At 45.0% G+C, this 24,552-nt stretch overlaps 1 protein-coding gene across 1 annotated transcript in view; it reads left to right on the top strand.

Moving 5' to 3' along the window:
• LOC147114705 (D-serine dehydratase) overlaps positions 1–24,552 on the top strand; it is a 144,483-nt gene that overhangs the window by 108,156 nt on the left and 11,775 nt on the right. Inside the window, 2 exon segments of the mRNA XM_085992108.1 lie at positions 2,015–2,204; positions 3,340–3,445. Coding sequence (XP_085848234.1) covers positions 2,015–2,204; positions 3,340–3,445 — 296 coding nt within the window.

The following is a 24,552-nucleotide window of genomic DNA, read 5'->3' as shown; positions in this document are numbered from 1 at the left end:
CCGCTTGTAGTCCCTTTGGTTTATGACTGTTAGGGCTGATCCTGTGTCCAATTCCATTTTCACTTGGACTCCGTCTATCTTGAGTGTGACCCAGATAGTCTGGTGATCCTCCATTTTAGTTACCTTATGTAGTTTCAGACAACCCAGCTCCTTGCTTCCGGAGTCTGTGTCACTTTTCTGTTCATCTGAACTACTGTCCATCACCTTATGTACCTTTTTGTACTTCTCCTGTGGAGATTTCTTGCTGTTGGTTTTCTTCCCTGACCTGCAGACTCTTGCTATGTGTCCTGCTTTTCCACACTGTCTGCACACTTGGTCCTTGAACCAACAATCCTTCTGGTCGTGTGTTGTTCTGCCGCAGCGATAACACTTCCCTGTTCCATATGACATTTCATTGGTGCCATATTCTTGTGGTCTCTGTTGTATATCTGCTACGCCCCTTGCGGCTGCTTCGTGTGATACTGCCATGCTGAAAGCCTTGTCCAGCGTAAGATCCTTTTCTGATAGAAGCCGTTTCTGGGTTCCTTCACTTCGAAGCCCACACACAAACTTGTCCTTTAACGTATCTGCTAGTCCCACTCCAAACTGGCAGTGTTTCGATAGCTTGCGCAGTTCCGTTAAGTACTCAGCATTACTTTCGTCTTTATGCTGGTTCCTTTTGTGGAACTTAAATCTTTCTGCTATCAGCAGCGGTGTGGGGTTTAAGTGGTCCTGTAGGATTTCTACTATGCTTTTGAAATTCTTATTCACGGGCTTCTCTGGGGTTATTAGGTTTCGCAGTAAGCCATAAGTTTTTGCACCCATGGAATTTAACAAAACCAGTGCTTTCCTAGCATCTGGCACTTCATTCGCCCTGCAGTACACCTCAATACATTCCACATATGTCGCCCAATCTTCGACTTCATTGTTGAACGTAGAGATACTGCCACTCTTTGGCATCCCTGGGTGTGATTTAACTGTCAACAATGGCGTCTCCCGCGCTCTCCCTTCTTCTCCGCTGGCACAAAATGGCATCTCCTGCGCTTGCCTTTCTTCTCGCGCTCGCCCTTCTGAACCCGGCTGCTGCTTTACCCTCTTTATCACCGTTTTGTTTTTCCTCGACGCCGCTCGGTTTTCAACTCCCGGCTGCGCCCTGTGCGCTTCACTCTCTCTCTTACCCCGTCGACGCTGCTCGGTTTTTTCTCTGCCGTCGGTCGGCTCCAGCCGCCGCTGTCCAGGAAGGGTCTGTGCTGTACCTGTTGTCAGTCTATTGCTGGATCGTCGTGGCTGGGGAACCAAGCCCGGCTCTCAACAGCCTCCCCTGCAATGTTCACTCTCTGCCGGACGACTGGGCGGTTGCTCGTGGTCGACGCCCGTGCTTCTGGCCTCAACTTTCTTCTACCGCCCTCCCAGAGCGAATCCTTGAAGGGAAATGCAGAGTTGCAGGTAGATTCAAATCGACACTCGTCGCCACTGTTAGATCCGTGATTCTGAGAGTATGATGTTTTCAAATAACTACACGGATGCTGTAACTTAACAATCAACAGGTGTTTACTGGAGTAGGGTAGTCTCAAGACTGGGGGTACAGAGGCATGCTCAAGGCTTATATACAGGTGTGGTCACTGCCAGTACTACAGTATACAGGAGCTGTAAAAGTAGTTCTCTCTTAAAGGTACATATACTACAGATGTCACCTCTGACAGTGCAGCACTCCCTAAGCACTGGAGTGTCAGCATAGATTAGGTGCTCAAGTCCTGGAATGAGGTTTGAACCCACGATCTTCTGAATACCAACTGAGCCAAGTTCACACTTTAGACGGGGAGAAAGTGAGTGGGGGATGGGGTGTGTGGGGTGGTGGAACTGTCTTGTTGTGGCCCAACATCTTATCCTGATTTGACATAAAAGTTAATGATCTATAATGAGTCTCCAAAAACCCAAATTACCCTCAAAGATCCTCCCTGCTGTGTATTGGCATGAGTCAGACATTCCTCTGTCCAGACCTCTGAAAATTAATTTTTGAACAATTTTCTCCCAGATGTCCAGCAGATGATGATTGGCTCCTGCCAAATGGATGACATCGCCGTGCGAGTGCTGACAAGGGTCATAGGTCACTACCCTCATCGGAACCAACTGTTGGTCGACTGTGGCTGGACTGGATTGAGCCTGCACAGTCTGGGAATGCTGCCAACCGGCTACGCACTCATTGATGGTTATCCTGAGCTGAAGTAAGAGAAGATGAGGCAGGCTGTCTGTCTGACTCCATTAAATGTTAATTCAGGCTGGGGTACAGTTCCTTGGGTACCAAATGCCCTCAAGTAAGCACCTAAGTGGATACGCACAAGGAGGTTGATGAAAGCTGCCCTCGGTGGTTGTGCTATTCTACCGCAGAGGGCATCACAACCAAGTGCCCTCTAGCCCTTGCATGATTTCTGCCAGTGCACTTCCCATGCATAACCCAGGGGTGCTGAGGCTAATTCTAGCTCTCCCCATATACCTTGACATTATTTCTCCAGATAGGATAATTGCACCCCCATTGGATCAGTGGGTAAATACACTGCCTAGTGTGGTACTGACCAGGAGTTCCCAAGTTCAGTCCCTGGTCTTGCTGGGTTTGTTAGTCTCAGGCAGGGGAAGGAGCAGATTTGGTGCTACAATTAGTCTCGCCATCTGTGATAACACTCCAGGGTAAGTACAGCACAGAGTGAAGCTGTCCCATCAAACACTCCCAGGGCAGGTAGAGCACGGGTTATATCCAAAGTAACCTCCCTCTACACAAAGAAAGGAAGAAATTTATACTGCGCCTTTCATGACCTCGGGATGCTCCAAAGTGCTTTACAGCCAATAAAGTACTTTTGAAGTGTAGTCACTGTTGTAATGTAGGAAATGTGGCAGCCAATTTGCAAACATCAATGTGATAATGGCCAGATAATCTGTTTTAGTGATGTCAGTTGAAGGATAAATACTGGCCAGGACACCAGGAGAACTCTCCTGCTCTTCTTCGAACTACTGCCATGGGATCTTTTACGTCCACCTGGGAATGGGAGTGGGAGCCAAAGGCAGAGGAAAAATGTTTTTTTCCCCCTTTGGCCTTGGCGGGAGACCAGAGACAAGTCAGGTTGGGCTGGGGTGGGTGACACTCCTGCACTTTGATGGTGTCGCCCTACCTAAAGGAACTGTGCCCGGGATTGGGTGCTTGTGGCTAGCATGGATTCTGCTGTGGAGCGAATCCCCAGGGATTTCCGGGTTTCATTCTGTCTGTCCCTCAATGCTGAAAGCCTGTTGTCTAATCCACTGTTAGTTCCCATCAGTTCCAGGGACCCTGTCTACTGTTTTATTTTTAATCTGTTGCTCTCACCGCAGGTTGGTGGGAATGACACAAGAGCACGGGAGGATCGAGCAGGCCTCGGGGAAGCTGGATTTTGACAAGTTCCCGCTTGGAAGCTTAATCTCACTCATTCCTTATCACGTAAGTGTCTTGGTTTGATAGTGTGCAGACTCAAGTCAGGAGTATGATGGAATACTCTCCACTTGCCTGGATGAGTGCATCTCCAATAACATCAAGAAGCTCGACACCATCCAGGACAAAGCAGCCTGCTTGATTGGCACCCCATCCACCACCTTAAACATTCACTCCCTCCACCACTGACGCACTGTGGCTACAGTGTGTACCATCTTCAAGATGCACTGCAGCAACTCACCAAGCCTTCTTCGACAGCACCTCCCAAACCCGCGACCTCCACCGCCTAGAAGGACAAGGGCAGCAGGCGCATGGGAACACCACCACCTGCAAGTTCCCCTCCAAGTCACACACCATCCTGACTTGGAAATATATCGCCGTTCCTTCATCGTCACTGGGTCAAAATCCTGGAGCTCCCTCCCTAACAGCACTGTGGGAGTACCTTCACCACACGGACTGCAGCGGTTCAGGAAGGTGTTTCACCACCACCTTCGCAAGGGCAATTAGGAATGGGCAATAAATGCTGGCCTTGCCAGCGACGCCCACATCCCGTGAACGAATAAAAAAAAACTTGTGTTACAACAAGAAAATGGCTGCTCTCGAAACAGGAAGGAGCGAGCACCCCGGATTTTCTGATCCAAGGGGTACTGTTGCACACAGGGTACATTTGGAAGCAAGTATTTGGAAACCAGCAGGAAAGATGACAGCAGCCCAGTACTGCCCCAGTGATATTGGTCCCAGTGCTGACAGTTAGCTCCGCTCCTTAAATGGAGCTCTGGTAATGTCTCATTGGACAATGCCTCATCCAGTGTGGTACTGGGCCGGATGGGGGAATGGACAGACTCACGCTCGATCTCTGACTTAGCCGATCACAGCTGAGGTGGCAGTGTGATTGGCTGCAGCATAACTGAGCTCAGGAGGGGAAAATCCGTCATGGTTCCCACTCCTGTGTGTGTCTGAGAATGTATGTGTGTGTCTGAGAGTGTATGTGCGTCTGAGAGTGTATGTGTGTGTCTGAGAATGTATATGTGTCTCTTAGAATGTATGTGTGTCTCTGAGAATGTATGTGTGTGTCTGAGAGTGTATGTGTGTGTCTGAGAATGTATGTGTGTCTGAAAGTGTATGTGTGTGTCTGAGAATGTATGTGTGTGTCTGAGAGTGTGTGTGTGTGTGTCTGAGAGTGTATGTGTGTCTCTGAGAATGTATGTGTGTGTCTGAGAATGTATGTGTGTCTCTGAGAATGTATGTGTGTTTCTGAGAATGTATGTGTGTGTCTGAGAGTGTATGTGTGTGTCGGAGAATGTATGTGTGTGTCTGAGAGTGTATGTGTGTGTCGGAGAATGTATGTGTGTGTCTGAGAGTGTGTATGTGTGAGAGTGTATGTGTGTGTCTGAGAATGTATGTGTGTGTCTGAGAGTGTATGTGTGTGTCTGACAGTGTATGTGTGTGTCTGAGAGTGTATGTGTGTGTCTGAGAGTTTATGTGTGTGTCTGAGAGTGTATGTGTCTGTCTGAGAATGTATGTGTGTGTCTGAGAATGTATGTGTGTCTGAGAGTGTATGTGTGTGTCTGAGAATGTATGTGTTTGTCTGAGAGTGTGTGTGTGTGTCTGAGAGTGTATGTGTGTGTCTCAGAGTGTATGTGTGTGTCTGAGGGTGTATGTGTGTGTCTGAGAGTGTATGTGTGTGTCTGAGAGTGTGTGTGTGTCTGAGTGTATATGTGTGTGTCTGAGAGTGTGTGTGTGTCTGAGAGTATATGTGTGTGTCTGAGAGTGTATGTGTGTGTCTGAGAGTGTATGTGTGTGTCTGAGAATGTATATGTGTGTCTGAGAGTGTATGTGTGTGTCTGAGAGTGTATGTGTGTGTCTGAGAATGTATGCGTGTGTCTGAGAGTGTTTGTGTGTGTCTGAGAGTGTAAGTGTGTGTCTGAGATGTATGTGTGTGTCTGACAGTGTTTGTGTGTGTCTGAGAGTGTAAGTGTGTGTCTGAGATGTATGTGTGTGTCTGAGAGTGTATGTGTGTGTTGGAGAATGTATGTGTGTGTCTGAGAGTGTTTGTGTGTGTCTGAGAGTGTAAGTGTGTGTCTGAGAGTGTATGTGTGTGTCTGAGAGTGTATGTGTGTGTCTGAGAGTGTTTGTGTGTATCTGAGACTGTATGTGTGTGTCGGAGAATGTATATGTGTGTCTGAGATTATATGTGTGTGTCTGAGAGTATATGTGTGTGTCTGAGAATGTATGTGTGTATCTGAGACTGTATCTGTGTGTCGGAGAATGTATATGTGTGTCTGAGAGTGTGTGTGTGTGTCTGAGAATGTATGTGTGTGTCTGAGAATGTATGTGTGTCTGAGAGTGTATGTATGTCTGAGAGTGTATGTGTGTGTCTGAGAGTGTATGCATGTGTCTGAGAATGTATGTGTGTCTGAGAGTGTATGTATGTCTGAGAGTGTATGTGTGTGGCTGAGAGTGTATGTGTGTCTGAGAATATATGTGTCTGTCTGAGAATGTATATGCGTGTCTGAGAGTGTATATGTGCGTGTCTGAGAATGTATGTGTGTGTCTGAGAGTGTGTTTGTGTCTGAGAGTGTATGTGTATGTCGGAGAATGTATGTGTGTGTCTGAGAATGTATGTGTGTGTCTGAGAGTGTATGTGTGTGTCTGAGAATGTATGTGTGTGTCTGAGAGTGTATGTGTGTGTCTAAGAGTGTATGTGTGTGTCTGAGAATGTATGTGTGTGTCTGAGAGTGTATGTGTGTGTCTGAGAGTGTATGTGTGTGTCTGAGAGTGCATGTGTGTGTCTGAGAATGTATGTGTGTGTCTGAGAATGTATATGTGTGTCTGAGAGTGTATGTGTCTGTCTGAGAATGTATATGTGTGTCTGAGAATGTATGTGTGTGTCTGAGAGTGTGTGTGTGTCTGAGGGTGTAGGTGTGTGCCTGAGAGTGTATGTGTGTGTCTGAGAATGTATATGTGTGTCTGAGAGTGTGTGTGTGTGTGTGTCTGAGAGTGTATGTGTGTGTCGGAGAATGTATGTGTGTGTCTGAGAATGTGTGTGTGTATCTGAGAGTGTGTGTGTGTGAGAGTGTATGTGTGTGTCTGAGAATGTATGTGTGTGTCTAAGAGTGTATGTGTGTGTCTGAGAGTGCGTGTGTGTCTGAGAGTGTATGTGTGTGTCTGAGAGTGTATGTGTGTCTGAGAGTGTATGTGTGTGTCTGAGAATGTATGTGTGTGTCTGAGAGCGTATGTGGGTGTCTGAGAATGTATGTGTGTCTGAGAGTGTATGTGAGTGTCTGAGAGTGTATGTGTGTGTCTGAGTGTGTGTGTGTGTGTGAGAGTGTATGTGTGTGTCTGAGAATATATGTGTGTCTGTGAATGTATGTGTGTGTCTGAGAATGTATGTGTGTGTCTGTGAATGTATGTGTGTGTCTGAGAATGTATATGTGTGCCTCAGAGTGTATGTGTGTGTCTGAGAGTGTATATGTGTGTCTGAGAATGTATGTGTGTGTCTGAGAGTGTATGTGTGTGTCGGAGAATGTATGTGTGTCTCAGAGTGTATGTGTGTGTCTGAGAATGTATGTGTGTGTCTGAGAGTGTGTGTGTGTCTGAGAGTGTATGTGTGTCTGAGAGTGTATGTGTGTGTCTGAGAGTGTGTGTGTGTCTGAGAGTGTATGTGTGTGTCTGAGAGTGTAAGTGTGTGTCTGAGATGTATGTGTGTGTCTGACAGTGTTTGTGTGTGTCTGAGAGTGTAAGTGTGTGTCTGAGATGTATGTGTGTGTCTGAGAGTGTATGTGTGTGTCTGAGAGTGTTTGTGTGTGTCTGAGAGTGTAAGTGTGTGTCTGAGAGTGTATGTGTGTGTCGGAGAATGTATGTGTGTGTCTGAGAATGTGTGTGTGTATCTGAGAGTGTGTGTGTGTGAGAGTGTATGTGTGTGTCTGAGAATGTATGTGTGTGTCTAAGAGTGTATGTGTGTGTCTGAGAGTGCGTGTGTGTCTGAGAGTGTATGTGTGTGTCTGAGAGTGTATGTGTGTCTGAGAGTGTATGTGTGTGTCTGAGAATGTATGTGTGTGTCTGAGAGCGTATGTGGGTGTCTGAGAATGTATGTGTGTCTGAGAGTGTATGTGAGTGTCTGAGAGTGTATGTGTGTGTCTGAGTGTGTGTGTGTGTGTGAGAGTGTATGTGTGTGTCTGAGAATATATGTGTGTCTGTGAATGTATGTGTGTGTCTGAGAATGTATGTGTGTGTCTGTGAATGTATGTGTGTGTCTGAGAATGTATATGTGTGCCTCAGAGTGTATGTGTGTGTCTGAGAGTGTATATGTGTGTCTGAGAATGTATGTGTGTGTCTGAGAGTGTATGTGTGTGTCGGAGAATGTATGTGTGTCTCAGAGTGTATGTGTGTGTCTGAGAATGTATGTGTGTGTCTGAGAGTGTGTGTGTGTCTGAGAGTGTATGTGTGTCTGAGAGTGTATGTGTGTGTCTGAGAGTGTGTGTGTGTCTGAGAGTGTATGTGTGTGTCTGAGAGTGTAAGTGTGTGTCTGAGATGTATGTGTGTGTCTGACAGTGTTTGTGTGTGTCTGAGAGTGTAAGTGTGTGTCTGAGATGTATGTGTGTGTCTGAGAGTGTATGTGTGTGTTTGTGTGTGTCTGAGAGTGTAAGTGTGTGTCTGAGAGTGTATGTGTGTGTTGGAGAATGTATGTGTGTGTCTGAGAGTGTTTGTGTGTGTCTGAGAGTGTAAGTGTGTGTCTGAGAGTGTATGTGTGTGTCTGAGAGTGTAAGTGTGTGTCTGAGATGTATGTGTGTGTCTGACAGTGTTTGTGTGTGTCTGAGAGTGTAAGTGTGTGTCTGAGATGTATGTGTGTGTCTGAGAGTGTATGTGTGTGTTGGAGAATGTATGTGTGTGTCTGAGAGTGTTTGTGTGTGTCTGAGAGTGTAAGTGTGTGTCTGAGAGTGTATGTGTGTGTCTGAGAGTGTATGTGTGTGTCTGAGAGTGTTTGTGTGTATCTGAGACTGTATGTGTGTGTCGGAGAATGTATATGTGTGTCTGAGATTATATGTGTGTGTCTGAGAGTATATGTGTGTGTCTGAGAATGTATGTGTGTATCTGAGACTGTATCTGTGTGTCGGAGAATGTATATGTGTGTCTGAGAGTGTGTGTGTGTGTCTGAGAATGTATGTGTGTGTCTGAGAATGTATGTGTGTCTGAGAGTGTATGTATGTCTGAGAGTGTATGTGTGTGTCTGAGAGTGTATGCATGTGTCTGAGAATGTATGTGTGTCTGAGAGTGTATGTATGTCTGAGAGTGTATGTGTGTGGCTGAGAGTGTATGTGTGTCTGAGAATATATGTGTCTGTCTGAGAATGTATATGCGTGTCTGAGAGTGTATATGTGCGTGTCTGAGAATGTATGTGTGTGTCTGAGAGTGTGTTTGTGTCTGAGAGTGTATGTGTATGTCGGAGAATGTATGTGTGTGTCTGAGAATGTATGTGTGTGTCTGAGAGTGTATGTGTGTGTCTGAGAATGTATGTGTGTGTCTGAGAGTGTATGTGTGTGTCTAAGAGTGTATGTGTGTGTCTGAGAATGTATGTGTGTGTCTGAGAGTGTATGTGTGTGTCTGAGAGTGTATGTGTGTGTCTGAGAGTGCATGTGTGTGTCTGAGAATGTATGTGTGTGTCTGAGAATGTATATGTGTGTCTGAGAGTGTATGTGTCTGTCTGAGAATGTATATGTGTGTCTGAGAATGTATGTGTGTGTCTGAGAGTGTGTGTGTGTCTGAGGGTGTAGGTGTGTGCCTGAGAGTGTATGTGTGTGTCTGAGAATGTATATGTGTGTCTGAGAGTGTGTGTGTGTGTGTGTCTGAGAGTGTATGTGTGTGTCGGAGAATGTATGTGTGTGTCTGAGAATGTGTGTGTGTATCTGAGAGTGTGTGTGTGTGAGAGTGTATGTGTGTGTCTGAGAATGTATGTGTGTGTCTAAGAGTGTATGTGTGTGTCTGAGAGTGCGTGTGTGTCTGAGAGTGTATGTGTGTGTCTGAGAGTGTATGTGTGTCTGAGAGTGTATGTGAGTGTCTGAGAATGTATGTGTGTGTCTGAGAGCGTATGTGGGTGTCTGAGAATGTATGTGTGTCTGAGAGTGTATGTGAGTGTCTGAGAGTGTATGTGTGTGTCTGAGTGTGTGTGTGTGTGTGAGAGTGTATGTGTGTGTCTGAGAATATATGTGTGTCTGTGAATGTATGTGTGTGTCTGAGAATGTATGTGTGTGTCTGTGAATGTATGTGTGTGTCTGAGAATGTATATGTGTGCCTCAGAGTGTATGTGTGTGTCTGAGAGTGTATGTGTGTGTCTGAGAGTGTATGTGTGTGTCTGAGAATGTATGTGTGTCTGAAAGTGTATGTGTGTGTCTGAGAATGTATGTGTGTGTCTGAGAGTGTGTGTGTGTGTGTCTGAGAGTGTATGTGTGTCTCTGAGAATGTATGTGTGTGTCTGAGAATGTATGTGTGTCTCTGAGAATGTATGTGTGTTTCTGAGAATGTATGTGTGTGTCTGAGAGTGTATGTGTGTGTCGGAGAATGTATGTGTGTGTCTGAGAGTGTATGTGTGTGTCGGAGAATGTATGTGTGTGTCTGAGAGTGTGTATGTGTGAGAGTGTATGTGTGTGTCTGAGAATGTATGTGTGTGTCTGAGAGTGTATGTGTGTGTCTGACAGTGTATGTGTGTGTCTGAGAGTGTATGTGTGTGTCTGAGAGTTTATGTGTGTGTCTGAGAGTGTATGTGTCTGTCTGAGAATGTATGTGTGTGTCTGAGAATGTATGTGTGTCTGAGAGTGTATGTGTGTGTCTGAGAGTGTATGTGTGTGTCTGAGAGTGTATGCATGTGTCTGAGAATGTATGTGTGTCTGAGAGTGTATGTATGTCTGAGAGTGTATGTGTGTGGCTGAGAGTGTATGTGTGTCTGAGAATATATGTGTCTGTCTGAGAATGTATATGCGTGTCTGAGAGTGTATATGTGCGTGTCTGAGAATGTATGTGTGTGTCTGAGAGTGTGTTTGTGTCTGAGAGTGTATGTGTATGTCGGAGAATGTATGTGTGTGTCTGAGAATGTATGTGTGTGTCTGAGAGTGTATGTGTGTGTCTGAGAATGTATGTGTGTGTCTGAGAGTGCATGTGTGTGTCTGAGAATGTATGTGTGTGTCTGAGAATGTATATGTGTGTCTGAGAGTGTATGTGTCTGTCTGAGAATGTATATGTGTGTCTGAGAATGTATGTGTGTGTCTGAGAGTGTGTGTGTGTCTGAGGGTGTAGGTGTGTGCCTGAGAGTGTATGTGTGTGTCTGAGAATGTATATGTGTGTCTGAGAGTGTGTGTGTGTGTGTGTCTGAGAGTGTATGTGTGTGTCGGAGAATGTATGTGTGTGTCTGAGAATGTGTGTGTGTATCTGAGAGTGTGTGTGTGTGAGAGTGTATGTGTGTGTCTGAGAATGTATGTGTGTGTCTAAGAGTGTATGTGTGTGTCTGAGAGTGCGTGTGTGTCTGAGAGTGTATGTGTGTGTCTGAGAGTGTATGTGTGTCTGAGAGTGTATGTGTGTGTCTGAGAATGTATGTGTGTGTCTGAGAGCGTATGTGGGTGTCTGAGAATGTATGTGTGTCTGAGAGTGTATGTGAGTGTCTGAGAGTGTATGTGTGTGTCTGAGTGTGTGTGTGTGTGTGAGAGTGTATGTGTGTGTCTGAGAATATATGTGTGTCTGTGAATGTATGTGTGTGTCTGAGAATGTATGTGTGTGTCTGTGAATGTATGTGTGTGTCTGAGAATGTATATGTGTGCCTCAGAGTGTATGTGTGTGTCTGAGAGTGTATGTGTGTGTCTGAGAGTGTATGTGTGTGTCTGAGAATGTATGTGTGTCTGAAAGTGTATGTGTGTGTCTGAGAATGTATGTGTGTGTCTGAGAGTGTGTGTGTGTGTGTCTGAGAGTGTATGTGTGTCTCTGAGAATGTATGTGTGTGTCTGAGAATGTATGTGTGTCTCTGAGAATGTATGTGTGTTTCTGAGAATGTATGTGTGTGTCTGAGAGTGTATGTGTGTGTCGGAGAATGTATGTGTGTGTCTGAGAGTGTATGTGTGTGTCGGAGAATGTATGTGTGTGTCTGAGAGTGTGTATGTGTGAGAGTGTATGTGTGTGTCTGAGAATGTATGTGTGTGTCTGAGAGTGTATGTGTGTGTCTGACAGTGTATGTGTGTGTCTGAGAGTGTATGTGTGTGTCTGAGAGTTTATGTGTGTGTCTGAGAGTGTATGTGTCTGTCTGAGAATGTATGTGTGTGTCTGAGAATGTATGTGTGTCTGAGAGTGTATGTGTGTGTCTGAGAATGTATGTGTTTGTCTGAGAGTGTGTGTGTGTGTCTGAGAGTGTATGTGTGTGTCTCAGAGTGTATGTGTGTGTCTGAGGGTGTATGTGTGTGTCTGAGAGTGTATGTGTGTGTCTGAGAGTGTGTGTGTGTCTGAGTGTATATGTGTGTGTCTGAGAGTGTGTGTGTGTCTGAGAGTATATGTGTGTGTCTGAGAGTGTATGTGTGTGTCTGAGAGTGTATGTGTGTGTCTGAGAATGTATATGTGTGTCTGAGAGTGTATGTGTGTGTCTGAGAGTGTATGTGTGTGTCTGAGAATGTATGCGTGTGTCTGAGAGTGTTTGTGTGTGTCTGAGAGTGTAAGTGTGTGTCTGAGATGTATGTGTGTGTCTGACAGTGTTTGTGTGTGTCTGAGAGTGTAAGTGTGTGTCTGAGATGTATGTGTGTGTCTGAGAGTGTATGTGTGTGTTGGAGAATGTATGTGTGTGTCTGAGAGTGTTTGTGTGTGTCTGAGAGTGTAAGTGTGTGTCTGAGAGTGTATGTGTGTGTCTGAGAGTGTATGTGTGTGTCTGAGAGTGTTTGTGTGTATCTGAGACTGTATGTGTGTGTCGGAGAATGTATATGTGTGTCTGAGATTATATGTGTGTGTCTGAGAGTATATGTGTGTGTCTGAGAATGTATGTGTGTATCTGAGACTGTATCTGTGTGTCGGAGAATGTATATGTGTGTCTGAGAGTGTGTGTGTGTGTCTGAGAATGTATGTGTGTGTCTGAGAATGTATGTGTGTCTGAGAGTGTATGTATGTCTGAGAGTGTATGTGTGTGTCTGAGAGTGTATGCATGTGTCTGAGAATGTATGTGTGTCTGAGAGTGTATGTATGTCTGAGAGTGTATGTGTGTGGCTGAGAGTGTATGTGTGTCTGAGAATATATGTGTCTGTCTGAGAATGTATATGCGTGTCTGAGAGTGTATATGTGCGTGTCTGAGAATGTATGTGTGTGTCTGAGAGTGTGTTTGTGTCTGAGAGTGTATGTGTATGTCGGAGAATGTATGTGTGTGTCTGAGAATGTATGTGTGTGTCTGAGAGTGTATGTGTGTGTCTGAGAATGTATGTGTGTGTCTGAGAGTGTATGTGTGTGTCTAAGAGTGTATGTGTGTGTCTGAGAATGTATGTGTGTGTCTGAGAGTGTATGTGTGTGTCTGAGAGTGTATGTGTGTGTCTGAGAGTGCATGTGTGTGTCTGAGAATGTATGTGTGTGTCTGAGAATGTATATGTGTGTCTGAGAGTGTATGTGTCTGTCTGAGAATGTATATGTGTGTCTGAGAATGTATGTGTGTGTCTGAGAGTGTGTGTGTGTCTGAGGGTGTAGGTGTGTGCCTGAGAGTGTATGTGTGTGTCTGAGAATGTATATGTGTGTCTGAGAGTGTGTGTGTGTGTGTGTCTGAGAGTGTATGTGTGTGTCGGAGAATGTATGTGTGTGTCTGAGAATGTGTGTGTGTATCTGAGAGTGTGTGTGTGTGAGAGTGTATGTGTGTGTCTGAGAATGTATGTGTGTGTCTAAGAGTGTATGTGTGTGTCTGAGAGTGCGTGTGTGTCTGAGAGTGTATGTGTGTGTCTGAGAGTGTATGTGTGTCTGAGAGTGTATGTGTGTGTCTGAGAATGTATGTGTGTGTCTGAGAGCGTATGTGGGTGTCTGAGAATGTATGTGTGTCTGAGAGTGTATGTGAGTGTCTGAGAGTGTATGTGTGTGTCTGAGTGTGTGTGTGTGTGTGAGAGTGTATGTGTGTGTCTGAGAATATATGTGTGTCTGTGAATGTATGTGTGTGTCTGAGAATGTATGTGTGTGTCTGTGAATGTATGTGTGTGTCTGAGAATGTATATGTGTGCCTCAGAGTGTATGTGTGTGTCTGAGAGTGTATATGTGTGTCTGAGAATGTATGTGTGTGTCTGAGAGTGTATGTGTGTGTCGGAGAATGTATGTGTGTCTCAGAGTGTATGTGTGTGTCTGAGAATGTATGTGTGTGTCTGAGAGTGTGTGTGTGTCTGAGAGTGTATGTGTGTCTGAGAGTGTATGTGTGTGTCTGAGAGTGTGTGTGTGTCTGAGAGTGTATGTGTGTGTCTGAGAATGTATGTGTGTGTCTGAGAGTGTATGTGTGTGTCTGAGAGTGTATGAGTGTGTCTGAGAATGTATATGTGTGTCTGAGATTGTATGTGTGTGTCTCAGAGTGTATCTGTGTGTCTGAGAGTGTATGTGTGTGTCTGAGAATGTATGGGTGTGTCTGAGAGTGCATGTGTGTGTCTGAGAGTGTATGTGTGTGTCGGAGAATGTATGTGTGTGTCTGAGAGTGTTTGTGTGTGTCTTTGAGTGTAAGTGTGTGTCTGAGAGTGTATGTGTGTGTCTGAGAGTGTATGTGTGTGTCTGAGAGTGTTTCTGTGTATCTGAGAGTGTATGTGTGTGTCGGAGAATGTATATGTGTGTCTGAGAGAATATGTGTGTGTCTGAGAGTATATGTGTGTGTCTGAGAATGTATGTGTGTATCTGAGAGTGTATGTGTGTGTCGGAGAATGTATATGTCTGTCTGAGAGTGTATGTGTGTGTCTGAGAATGTATGTGTATGTCTGAGAGTGTATGTGTGTGTCTGAGAGTATGTGTGTGTGTCTGAGAATGTATGTGTGTGTCTGAGAATGTATGTGTGTATTTGAGAGTGTATGTGTGTGTCGGAGAATGTATATGTGTGTCTGAGAGTGTATGTGTGTGTCTGAGAATATATATGTGTGCCTGAGAGTGTATGTGTGTGTCTGAGTATGTATGTGTGTCTGAGAGTGTATGTATGTCTGAGAGTGTATGTGTGTGTCTGAGAGTGTATGTGTGTGTCTGAGAATGTATGTGTGTCTGAGAGTGTATGTATGTCTGAGAGTGTATGTGTGTGGCTGAGAGTGTATGTGTGTCTGAGAATATATGTGTCTGTCTGAGAATGTATATGCGTGTCTGAGAGTGTATATGTGCGTGTCTGAGAATGTATGTGTGTGTCTGAGAGTGTGTTTGTGTCTGAGAGTGTATGTGTATGTTGGAGAATGTATGTGTGTGTCTGAGAATGTATGTGTGTGTCTGAGAGTGTATGTGTGTGTCTGAGAATGTATGTGTGTGTCTGAGAGTGTATGTGTGTGTCTAAGAGTGTATGTGTGTGTCTGAGAATGTATGTGTGTGTCTGAGAGTGTATGTGTGTGTCTGAGAGTGTATGTGTGTGTCTGAGAGTGCATGTGTGTGTCTGAGAATGTATGTGTGTGTCTGAGAATGTATATGTGTGTCTGAGAGTGTATGTGTCTGTCTGAGAATGTATATGTGTGTCTGAGAATGTATGTGTGTGTCTGAGAGTGTGTGTGTGTCTGAGGGTGTATGTGTGTGCCTGAGAGTGTATGTGTGTGTCTGAGAATGTATATGTGTGTCTGAGAGTGCATATGTGTGTCTGAGAATGTATGTGTGTGTCTGAGAATGTATATGTGTGTCTGAGAGTGTATGTGTGTGTCTGAGAATGTATGTATGTGTCTGAGTGTGTGTGTGTGTGTGTGTGTGTGTCTGAGAGTGTATGTGTGTGTCGGAGAATGTATGTGTGTGTCTGCGAATGTATGTGTGTATCTGAGAGTTTGTGTGTGTGAGAGTGTATGTGTGTGTCTGAGAATGTATGTGTGTGTCTGAGAGTGTATGTGTGTGTCTGAGAGTGCGTGTGTGTCTGAGAGTGTATGTGTGTGTCTGAGAGTGTATGTGTGTCTGAGAGTGTATGTGTGTGTCTGAGAATGTATGTGTGTGTCTGAGAGTGTATGTGAGTGTCTGAGAGTGTATGTGTGTGTCTGAGAGTGTGTGTGTGTGTGAGAGTGTATGTGTGTGTCTGAGAATGTATGTGTGTCTGTGAATGTATGTGTGTGTCTGAGAATGTATGTGTGTGTCTGTGAATGTATGTGTGTGTCTGAGAATGTATATGTGTGCCTGAGAGTGTATGTGTGTGTCTGAGAGTGTATGTGTGTGTTGGAGAATGTATGTGTGTGTCTGAGAGTGTTTGTGTGTGTCTGAGAGTGTAAGTGTGTGTCTGAGAGTGTATGTGTGTGTCTGAGAGTGTATGTGTGTGTCTGAGAGTGTTTGTGTGTATCTGAGAGTGTATGTGTGTGTCGGAGAATGTATATGTGTGTCTGAGAGTATATGTGTGTGTCTGAGAGTATATGTGTGTGTCTCAGAATGTATGTGTGTATCTGAGACTGTATCTGTGTGTCGGAGAATGTATATGTGTGTCTGAGAGTGTGTGTGTGTGTCTGAGAATGTATGTGTGTGTCTGAGAATGTATGTGTGTCTGAGAGTGTATGTATGTCTGAGAGTGTATGTGTGTGTCTGAGAGTGTATGTGTGTGTCTGAGAATGTATGTGTGTCTGAGAGTGTATGTATGTCTGAGAGTGTATGTGTTTGGCTGAGAGTGTATGTGTGTCTGAGAATATATGTGTCTGTCTGAGAATGTATATGCGTGTCTGAGAGTGTATATGTGCGTGTCTGAGAATGTATGTGTGTGTCTGAGAGTGTGTTTGTGTCTGAGAGTGTATGTGTATGTCGGAGAATGTATATGTGTGTCTGAGAATGTATGTGTGTCTGAGAGTGTATTTGTGTGTCTGAGAATGTATGTGTGTGTCTGAGAGTGTATGTGTGTGTCTAAGAGTGTATGTGTGTGTCTGAGAATGTATATGTGTGTCTGAGAGTGTATGTGTGTGTCTGAGAGTGTATGTGTGTGTCTGAGAGTGCATGTGTGTGTCTGAGAATGTATGTGTGCGTCTGAGAATGTATATGTGTGTCTGAGAGTGTATGTGTCTGTCTGAGAATGTATATGTTTGTCTGAGAATGTATGTGTGTGTCTGAGAGTGTGTGTGTGTCTGAGGGTGTATGTGTGTGTCTGAGAGTGTATGTGTGTGTCTGAGAATGTATATGTGTGTCTGAGAGGGTATGTGTCTGTCTGAGAATGTATATGTGTGTCTGAGAATGTATGTGTGTGTCTGAGAGTGTGTGTGTGTCTGAGGGTGTGTGTGTGTGTCTGAGAGTGTATATGTGTGTCTGAGAATGTATGTGTGTGTCTGAGAATGTATATGTGTGTCTGAGAGTGTATGTGTGTCTGAGAATATATGTGTCTGTCTGAGAATGTATATGCGTGTCTGAGAGTGTATATGTGCGTGTCTGAGAATGTATGTGTGTGTCTGAGAGTGTGTTTGTGTCTGAGAGTGTATGTGTATGTCGGAGAATGTATGTGTGTGTCTGAGAATGTATGTGTGTGTCTGAGAGTGTATGTGTGTGTCTGAGAATGTATGTGTGTGTCTGTGAGTGTGTGTGTGTGTCTAAGAGTGTATGTGTGTGTCTGAGAATGTATATGTGTGTCTGAGAGTGTATGTGTGTGTCTGAGAGTGTATGTGTGTGTCTGAGAGTGCATGTGTGTGTCTGAGAATGTATGTGTGCGTCTGAGAATGTATATGTGTGTCTGAGAGTGTATGTGTCTGTCTGAGAATGTATATGTTTGTCTGAGAATGTATGTGTGTGTCTGAGAGTGTGTGTGTGTCTGAGGGTGTATGTGTGTGTCTGAGAGTGTATGTGTGTGTCTGAGAATGTATATGTGTGTCTGAGAGTGTATGTGTCTGTCTGAGAATGTATATGTGTGTCTGAGAATGTATGTGTGTGTCTGAGAGTGTGTGTGTGTCTGAGGGTGTGTGTGTGTGTCTGAGAGTGTATATGTGTGTCTGAGAATGTATGTGTGTGTCTGAGAATGTATATGTGTGTCTGAGAGTGTATGTGTGTGTCTGAGAATGTATGTATGTGTCTGAGTGTGTGTCTGTGTGTGTGTGTGTGTCTGAGAGTGTATGTGTGTGTCGGAGAATGTATGTGTGTGTCTGAGAATGTATGTGTGTATCTGAGAGTGTGTGTGTGTGAGAGTGTATGTGTGTGTCTGAGAATGTATGTGTGTGTCTGAGAGTGTATGTGTGTGTCTGAGAGTGCGTGTGTGTCTGAGAGTGTATGTGTGTGTCTGAGAGTGTATGTGTGTGTCTGAGAATGTATGTGTGTCTGTGAATGTATGTGTGTGTCTGAGAATGTATGTGTGTGTCTGTGAATGTATGTGTGTGTCTGAGAATGTATATGTGTGCCTGAGAGTGTATGTGTGTGTCTGAGAGTGTATGTGTGTGTTGGAGAATGTATGTGTGTGTCTGAGAGTGTTTGTGTGTGTCTGAGAGTGTAAGTGTGTGTCTGAGAGTGTATGTGTGTGTCTGAGAGTGTATGTGTGTGTCTGAGAGTGTTTGTGTGTATCTGAGAGTGTATGTGTGTGTCGGAGAATGTATATGTGTGTCTGAGAGCATATGTGTGTGTCTGAGAGTATATGTGTGTGTCTGAGAATGTATGTGTGTATCTGAGACTGTATCTGTGTGTCGGAGAATGTATATGTGTGTCTGAGAGTGTGTGTGTGTGTCTGAGAATGTATGTGTGTGTCTGAGAATGTATGTGTGTCTGAGAGTGTATGTATGTCTGAGAGTGTATGTGTGTGGCTGAGAGTGTATGTGTGTCTGAGAATATATGTGTCTGTCTGAGAATGTATATGCGTGTCTGAGAGTGTATATGTGCGTGTCTGAGAATGTATGTGTGTGTCTGAGAGTGTGTTTGTGTCTGAGAGTGTATGTGTATGTCGGAGAATGTATGTGTGTGTCTGAGAATGTATGTGTGTGTCTGAGAGTGTATGTGTGTGTCTGAGAATGTATGTGTGTGTCTGAGAGTGTATGTGTGTGTCTAAGAGTGTATGTGTGTGTCTGAGAATGTATATGTGTGTCTGAGAGTGTATGTGTGTGTCTGAGAGTGTATGTGTGTGTCTGAGAGTGCATGTGTGTGTCTGAGAATGTATGTGTGTGTCTGAGAATGTATATGTGTGTCTGAGAGTGTATGTGTCTGTCTGAGAATGCATATGTGTGTCTGAGAATGTATGTGTGTGTCTGAGAGTGTGTGTGTGTCTGAGGGTGTATGTGTGTGTCTGAGAGTGTATGTGTGTGTCTGAGAATATATATGTGTGTCTGAGAGTGTATGTGTCTTTCTGAGAATGTATATGTGTGTCTGAGAATGTATGTGTGTGTCTGAGAGTGTGTGTGTGTCTGAGGGTGTATGTGTGTGTCTGAGAGTGTATATGTGTGTCTGAGAATGTATGTGTGTGTCTGAGAATGTATATGTGTGTCTGAGAGTGTATGTGTGTGTCTGAGAATGTATGTATGTGTCTGAGTGTGTGTGTGTGTGTGTGTGTGTCTGAGAGTGTATGTGTGTGTCGGAGAATGTATGTGTGTGTCTGAGAATGTATGTGTGTATCTGAGAGCGTGTGTGTGTGAGAGTGTATGTGTGTGTCTGAGAGTGTATGTGTGTGTCTGAGAGTGCGTGTGTGTCTGAGAGTGTATGTGTGTGTCTGAGAGTGTATGTGTGTCTGAGAGTGTATGTGTGTGTCTGAGAATGTATGTGTGTGTCTGAGAGTGTATGTGGGTGTCTGAGAATGTATGTGTGTCTGAGAGTGTATGTGAGTGTCTGAGAGTGTATGTGTGTGTCTGAGAGTGTGTGTGTGTGTGAGAGTGTATGTGTGTGTCTGAGAATGTATGTGTGTCTGTGAATGTATGTGTGTGTCTGAGAATGTATGTGTGTGTCTGAGAGTGTATGTGTGTGTCTGAGAGTGTTTGTGTGTGTCTGAGAGCGTATGTTTGTGTCTGAGAGTGTGTATGTGTGTGTCTGAGAGTCTATGTGTGTGTCTGAGAGTGTATGTGTGTGTCTGAGAGTGTATGTGTGTGTCTGAGAGTGTTTGTGCGTGTCTGAGAGTGAATGTGTGTGTCTGAGAGTGTATGTATGTGTCTGAGAGTGTTTGTGTGTGTCTGAGAGTGTATGTGTGTGTCTGAGAATGTATGTGTGTGTCTGAGAGTGTATGTGTGTGTCTGAGAGTGTTTGTGTGTGTCTGAGAGCGTATGTGTGTGTCTGAGAGTGTGTATGTGTGTGTCTGAGAGTCTATGTGTGTGTCTGAGAGTGTATGTGTGTGTCTGAGAGTGTATGTGTGTGTCTGAGAGTGTTTGTGCGTGTCTGAGAGTGAATGTGTGTGTCTGAGAGTGTATGTGTGTGTCTGAGAGTGTATGTGTGTGTCTGAGAGTGTTTGTGTGTGTCTGAGAGTGTATGTGTGTGTCTGAGAATGTATGTGTGTGTCTGAGAATATATGTGTGTGTCTGAGAGTGTATGTGTGTGTCTGAGAGTGTTTGTGTGTGCCTGAGAGTGTATGTGTGTGTCTGAGAGTGTATGTGTGTGTCTGAGAGTGTTTGTGTGTGCCTGAGAGTGTATGTGTGTGTCTGAGAGTGTATGTGTGTGTCTGAGAGTGTTTGTGTGTGTCTGAGAGTGTATGTGTGTGTCTGAGAGTGTATGTGTGCGTCTGGGAGTGTTTGTGTGTGTCTGAGAGTGTATGTGTGTGTCTGAGAGTGTATGTGTGTGTCTGAGAGTGTGTATGTGTGTGTTGAATTTGAGTCAGGATATTACACACCGGATAAAAGGGAACGATTAACTCCCATGTGGTACTGTACAGCCCTTGTGTGTCTCAGTGTCAGCACCTGTAGAGGTACAACCCTAAATCTCCTCAGTTAAACTTCTGAAGCAGCCTGTACTTCTCGTCTGTCTCCCCCCCCCACCCCCACCCTCCCCACATAATGCTTCCCCCCTCCCCCAGTTTTACCATCTTTTGTTCTGACGGTGCTGGCTCGTCCCAGGGCTTTGGCTCTCATGGGCACCAGTCACCCACTAATATATCACTCAAGTGATCATTCAGTGTGTTCTGCAACAAATTTCCACACACACACTCTCACACTCACTCACACGCTCACTCACATGCACATACACGTGCGCACAAACACACACACTCTCATACACACATGTGCACATATACACTCATGCATATGCGCGCACAGACACATGCACTCACACACATTCTCATGCAGTACTCACCTTGACATGCACAGACATATATAAAAACACACGCATTCACACACTCAGCTTCACATGCACACACAAACACACACTCTCAATCACACACCTACCAGCATGTATCACAGAATGGGACTTGACTATGATGCCCTTCATAGTCAAATAGCTTACTGATACTTACTGCATAGGTTCACACATGAAGAATGGACGAGGTAGCAGTTGGTACTGGTGGGACTGTCTCCCAGGAAGACACACCACCTTCAGTAGAGGAGGAAGAAAATTGGAAAGGAATGGGGTAAAACAAGAGAGCAAGGGGTTCAAGTGGCGTGAAGCTGTGCTCCCTGTCACTGTGGGCTCCTCACTGCCCTCGCTGGCACTGACTGATGTACAGACGTACTTACTGCCTTGTAATTCCCTCCTAATTAAAGACTCTGCCTTACACATCAGAGGGAGCAAATTACAGGTTTATTTTATTTATTTTATAGTCTGCCTTCAGAAGATGCAAAAAATCTTACTTAGGATTGAAATGTACAGCACACTGTAGAACTGGCTGACCAACCAGCCCGGCAGTCAGTGTTTTTAATTTGATTCACAGCTGATGCCGTACCGAATGAACCTTGGTCAGACCCCACCTGGAGAACTGCGTTCCGTTTTGAGCACCACACCTCAGGAAGGGGTACAGCACAGCTTCACCAGAATGATACCAGGGCTTAAAGGGTTAAATTATGAGGACAGGTTGCCTAATCTTGGCTTGTTTTCCCTTGCGTTGAGAAGATTAAGGTGCGACCTAATCAAGGTGTTTAAAATGATTAAGGGATTCGATAGGGTGGAGAAGCTATTTCCTCTGATGGGTGAATCCAGAACAAGAGGGCACAATCTTAAAATTAGAGCCAGGCCTTTCAGGAGTGAAATCAGGAAACACTTTTTCACACAACGATAGTGGAAATCTGGAACTCTCTCCCCCATAAGGCTGTGGACGCTAGGAAAGTTAAATTTCAAGACTGAGATCGATAGAATTTTATTAGGCAAGGGTATCAAGGGATTTGGTTGAAAGTCGGCTAAGTGAGGTTGAGGTACAGATCAGCCATGATCTAATAGAATGGTGGAACAGGCTCAAGGGGCTGAATGGCCTAGTCCTGTTCCTATGTACCTATAGGATTTGGCCAAACACACCGGGAAGATCCAGGGTTCAACACTGTTGTGTCTGTGTATAATAAGACACAGACTGCAGGAGAACAGTACAACAGGTGTTTACTAAACGTGGCTCACACTGGAACTGCCTGTACAGATTACTACTCAGTGCTATATACAGGTGTGGTCACTGCCGGTACTACAGTATACATGAGCTGTAAAAAGTAGTTCCCCCCTTAAAGGTATATACATTACAATTCCTCCCCTTTTAGATTAACAGTACCATAACACTCATTTAACAATTAAATATCAAACTAATTACAATTAACACTTTTAACATGCAACATTAGCTGAAAATAGTCTATTTATATATTCAGTCTTTGGGGAGGCCTCCTGATCCTTTCTGGATAGCGCCTTTCCCGAGTGTCTTGCTCTTGGTGCGGAGGCGATTCTGGCCCCCTGTCGTCGGTAGGTTCATCAGCTTCCGATGCTACTGTTTCTGGGGTAGATGCGACCTGTACGTCGGGTTCATCACCAGGTACGTATGGGCAAGGCATGGGGTTGACTTGTTCCTGTGACTCTAGGATCTGGTCAGCATGGCGTCTCACGATGCTCTCCCCAACGTCCACTGTGTACATTAGTGGCCCCTGCCGTGTGCATATCGTTCCTGGCTGCCATTTTTCTGTTCGGTAGTCGCGGGCCAAGACTGGTTGCCCTACATTGAAGCTCCTTGCTGGCTTCTCATGGATGTGCTGGAATTGCTTACTCTCAACATCTCTTCGTACGTTTGGTCTGAGCAAATCCAGGCGAGATCTTAACCTTCGGTTAAAGAACATCATGGCTGGGGCCTGGTTGGTGACTGCATGTGTCGCATTCCGGTAGGCGAACAGGAAATTGTCCACCTTGTGCTGCAGCGGAATGTTGTCATTGTACATAGCCTTTATTGCCTTCTTAAAGGTTTGTACGAACCTCTCAGCCAATCCATTTGTGGCTGGATGATACGGGGCGGATGTGTAATGCCTTACCCCATTCTTTTTCAAGAACCTCCGGAACTCTTCGGACACAAACTGTGGTCCGTTGTCGGAGCAAATCTGTTCTGGCAAGCCATTCCTGGTAAAAATGGTCCGTAGGACTGCAATAGTTTTCTCCGTGGTGGTGGAGGACATTTTGATGACCTCAGGCCATTTCGAGTGCGCATCCACGGCTATTAAAAACATTGAGTCCATGAATGGACCAGCAAAATCAATATGCACCCGTTGCCATGGAGATGAGGGCCACTCCCATTGGTGTAGAGGGGCATGTGGTGGTGCATTTTGGACTTTCTGGCATCCTGAGCAGCTCTTGGTCAGGTCCTCGATTTGTTTATTGATTCCCGGCCACCACACATAAGCCCTGGCTAGGCGTTTCATTTTTACCCCTCCCAGATGACCCTCATGAAACTCACTGAGCACTCTATCCCTTAACTTGGGTGGAATTACCACTCAGGATCCACACATCAAGGTCCCCCGGCACACTGACAGCTGTTCTCTCCTTGTCGAGAATGCTGGCAACAGTGAGTCGCCATGTGCTGGCCATCCCTTCACCGTCAAATCATATACCCGAGACAGTGTCGGGTCATTTCGGGTTTCCTTTTCGATATAAGCATTAGTTACCGGTAGGTATTCAACTATAGTCGAATGGAATATTTCGACAGGATCCACTGCTGGTGCTTCCTCCGCAGTAGGCAGTGGCAGGCGTGATAGCCCATCAGCATTTCCATGCTGTTTCGTGCCCTTATATTCAATTTCATAGTGATGCACCCCTAGAAAAAGTGACCATCTTTGTAGTCGTTGCGCATTCATCACCGGAACGCCCTTCTTCGGATTAAAAATGGAGACAAGAGGCTGGTGATCAGTCAGCAAGGTGAATTTCTGCCCGTGCAGATAGTGATTGAACTTTTTCACTCCCCACGCTAGGCTGAGGGCCTCCCTGTCAATCTGGGCGTAGTTACGTTCGGCTGAGGTTAGTGATCGTGACGCAAAGGCTATTGGCCTCTCTGAGCCGTCCGAGAATTTGTGCGACAGCACCGCTCCAATGCCGTAGGGAGATGCATCACATGCCAACCGAATTGGTAATGCCGGGTTGTAATGGGCCAATACCTCTTTCGATGTGATTAGTGTTTTGCTCTTCTGGAAAGCTCGTCTACATTCGTCACTCCACTTCCATGGCACCCCAGTTTGCAGTAGGGTGTTCAGTGGGTGTAGTATTGTAGACAAATTTGGCAAGAACTTATGGTAGTAGTTTACCAGCCCGAGGAACGACCTCAGTTGTGACACATTTTCCGGTGCTGGAGTCTTGACTACTGCCTCAATCTTCTCTGGGGACTTATGTAACCCCTCTTTATCGATAACGTGGCCACAATACGAGATCTATTTTCTAATAAACTCGCATTTGGGGCGGTTAGCTCGGAGCCCATATTCCTGCAATCTAGTGAGTACCTGCTCCAGGTTGGCAAGGTGATCACTGTCATTTTCGCCTGTGACCAGGATGTCGTCCAAATAACACTGGGTCCTTGGGATCCCTTGCAGGACTTGTTCCATTGCCCTCTGCCAAATAGCCGGAGCTGATGCTACCCCGAATACCAGCCAGTTGTATTAGTAGAGACCTTTATGGGTGTTGAT

The sequence above is a fragment of the Somniosus microcephalus genome, chromosome 7, assembly GCF_052327205.1.
Source record: "Somniosus microcephalus isolate GS21.2 chromosome 7, FLI_Smic_1.0, whole genome shotgun sequence".
Classification (NCBI taxonomy): Eukaryota; Metazoa; Chordata; class Chondrichthyes; order Squaliformes; family Somniosidae; genus Somniosus; species Somniosus microcephalus.
This window is presented reverse-complemented; position numbering and strand designations above follow the sequence as displayed.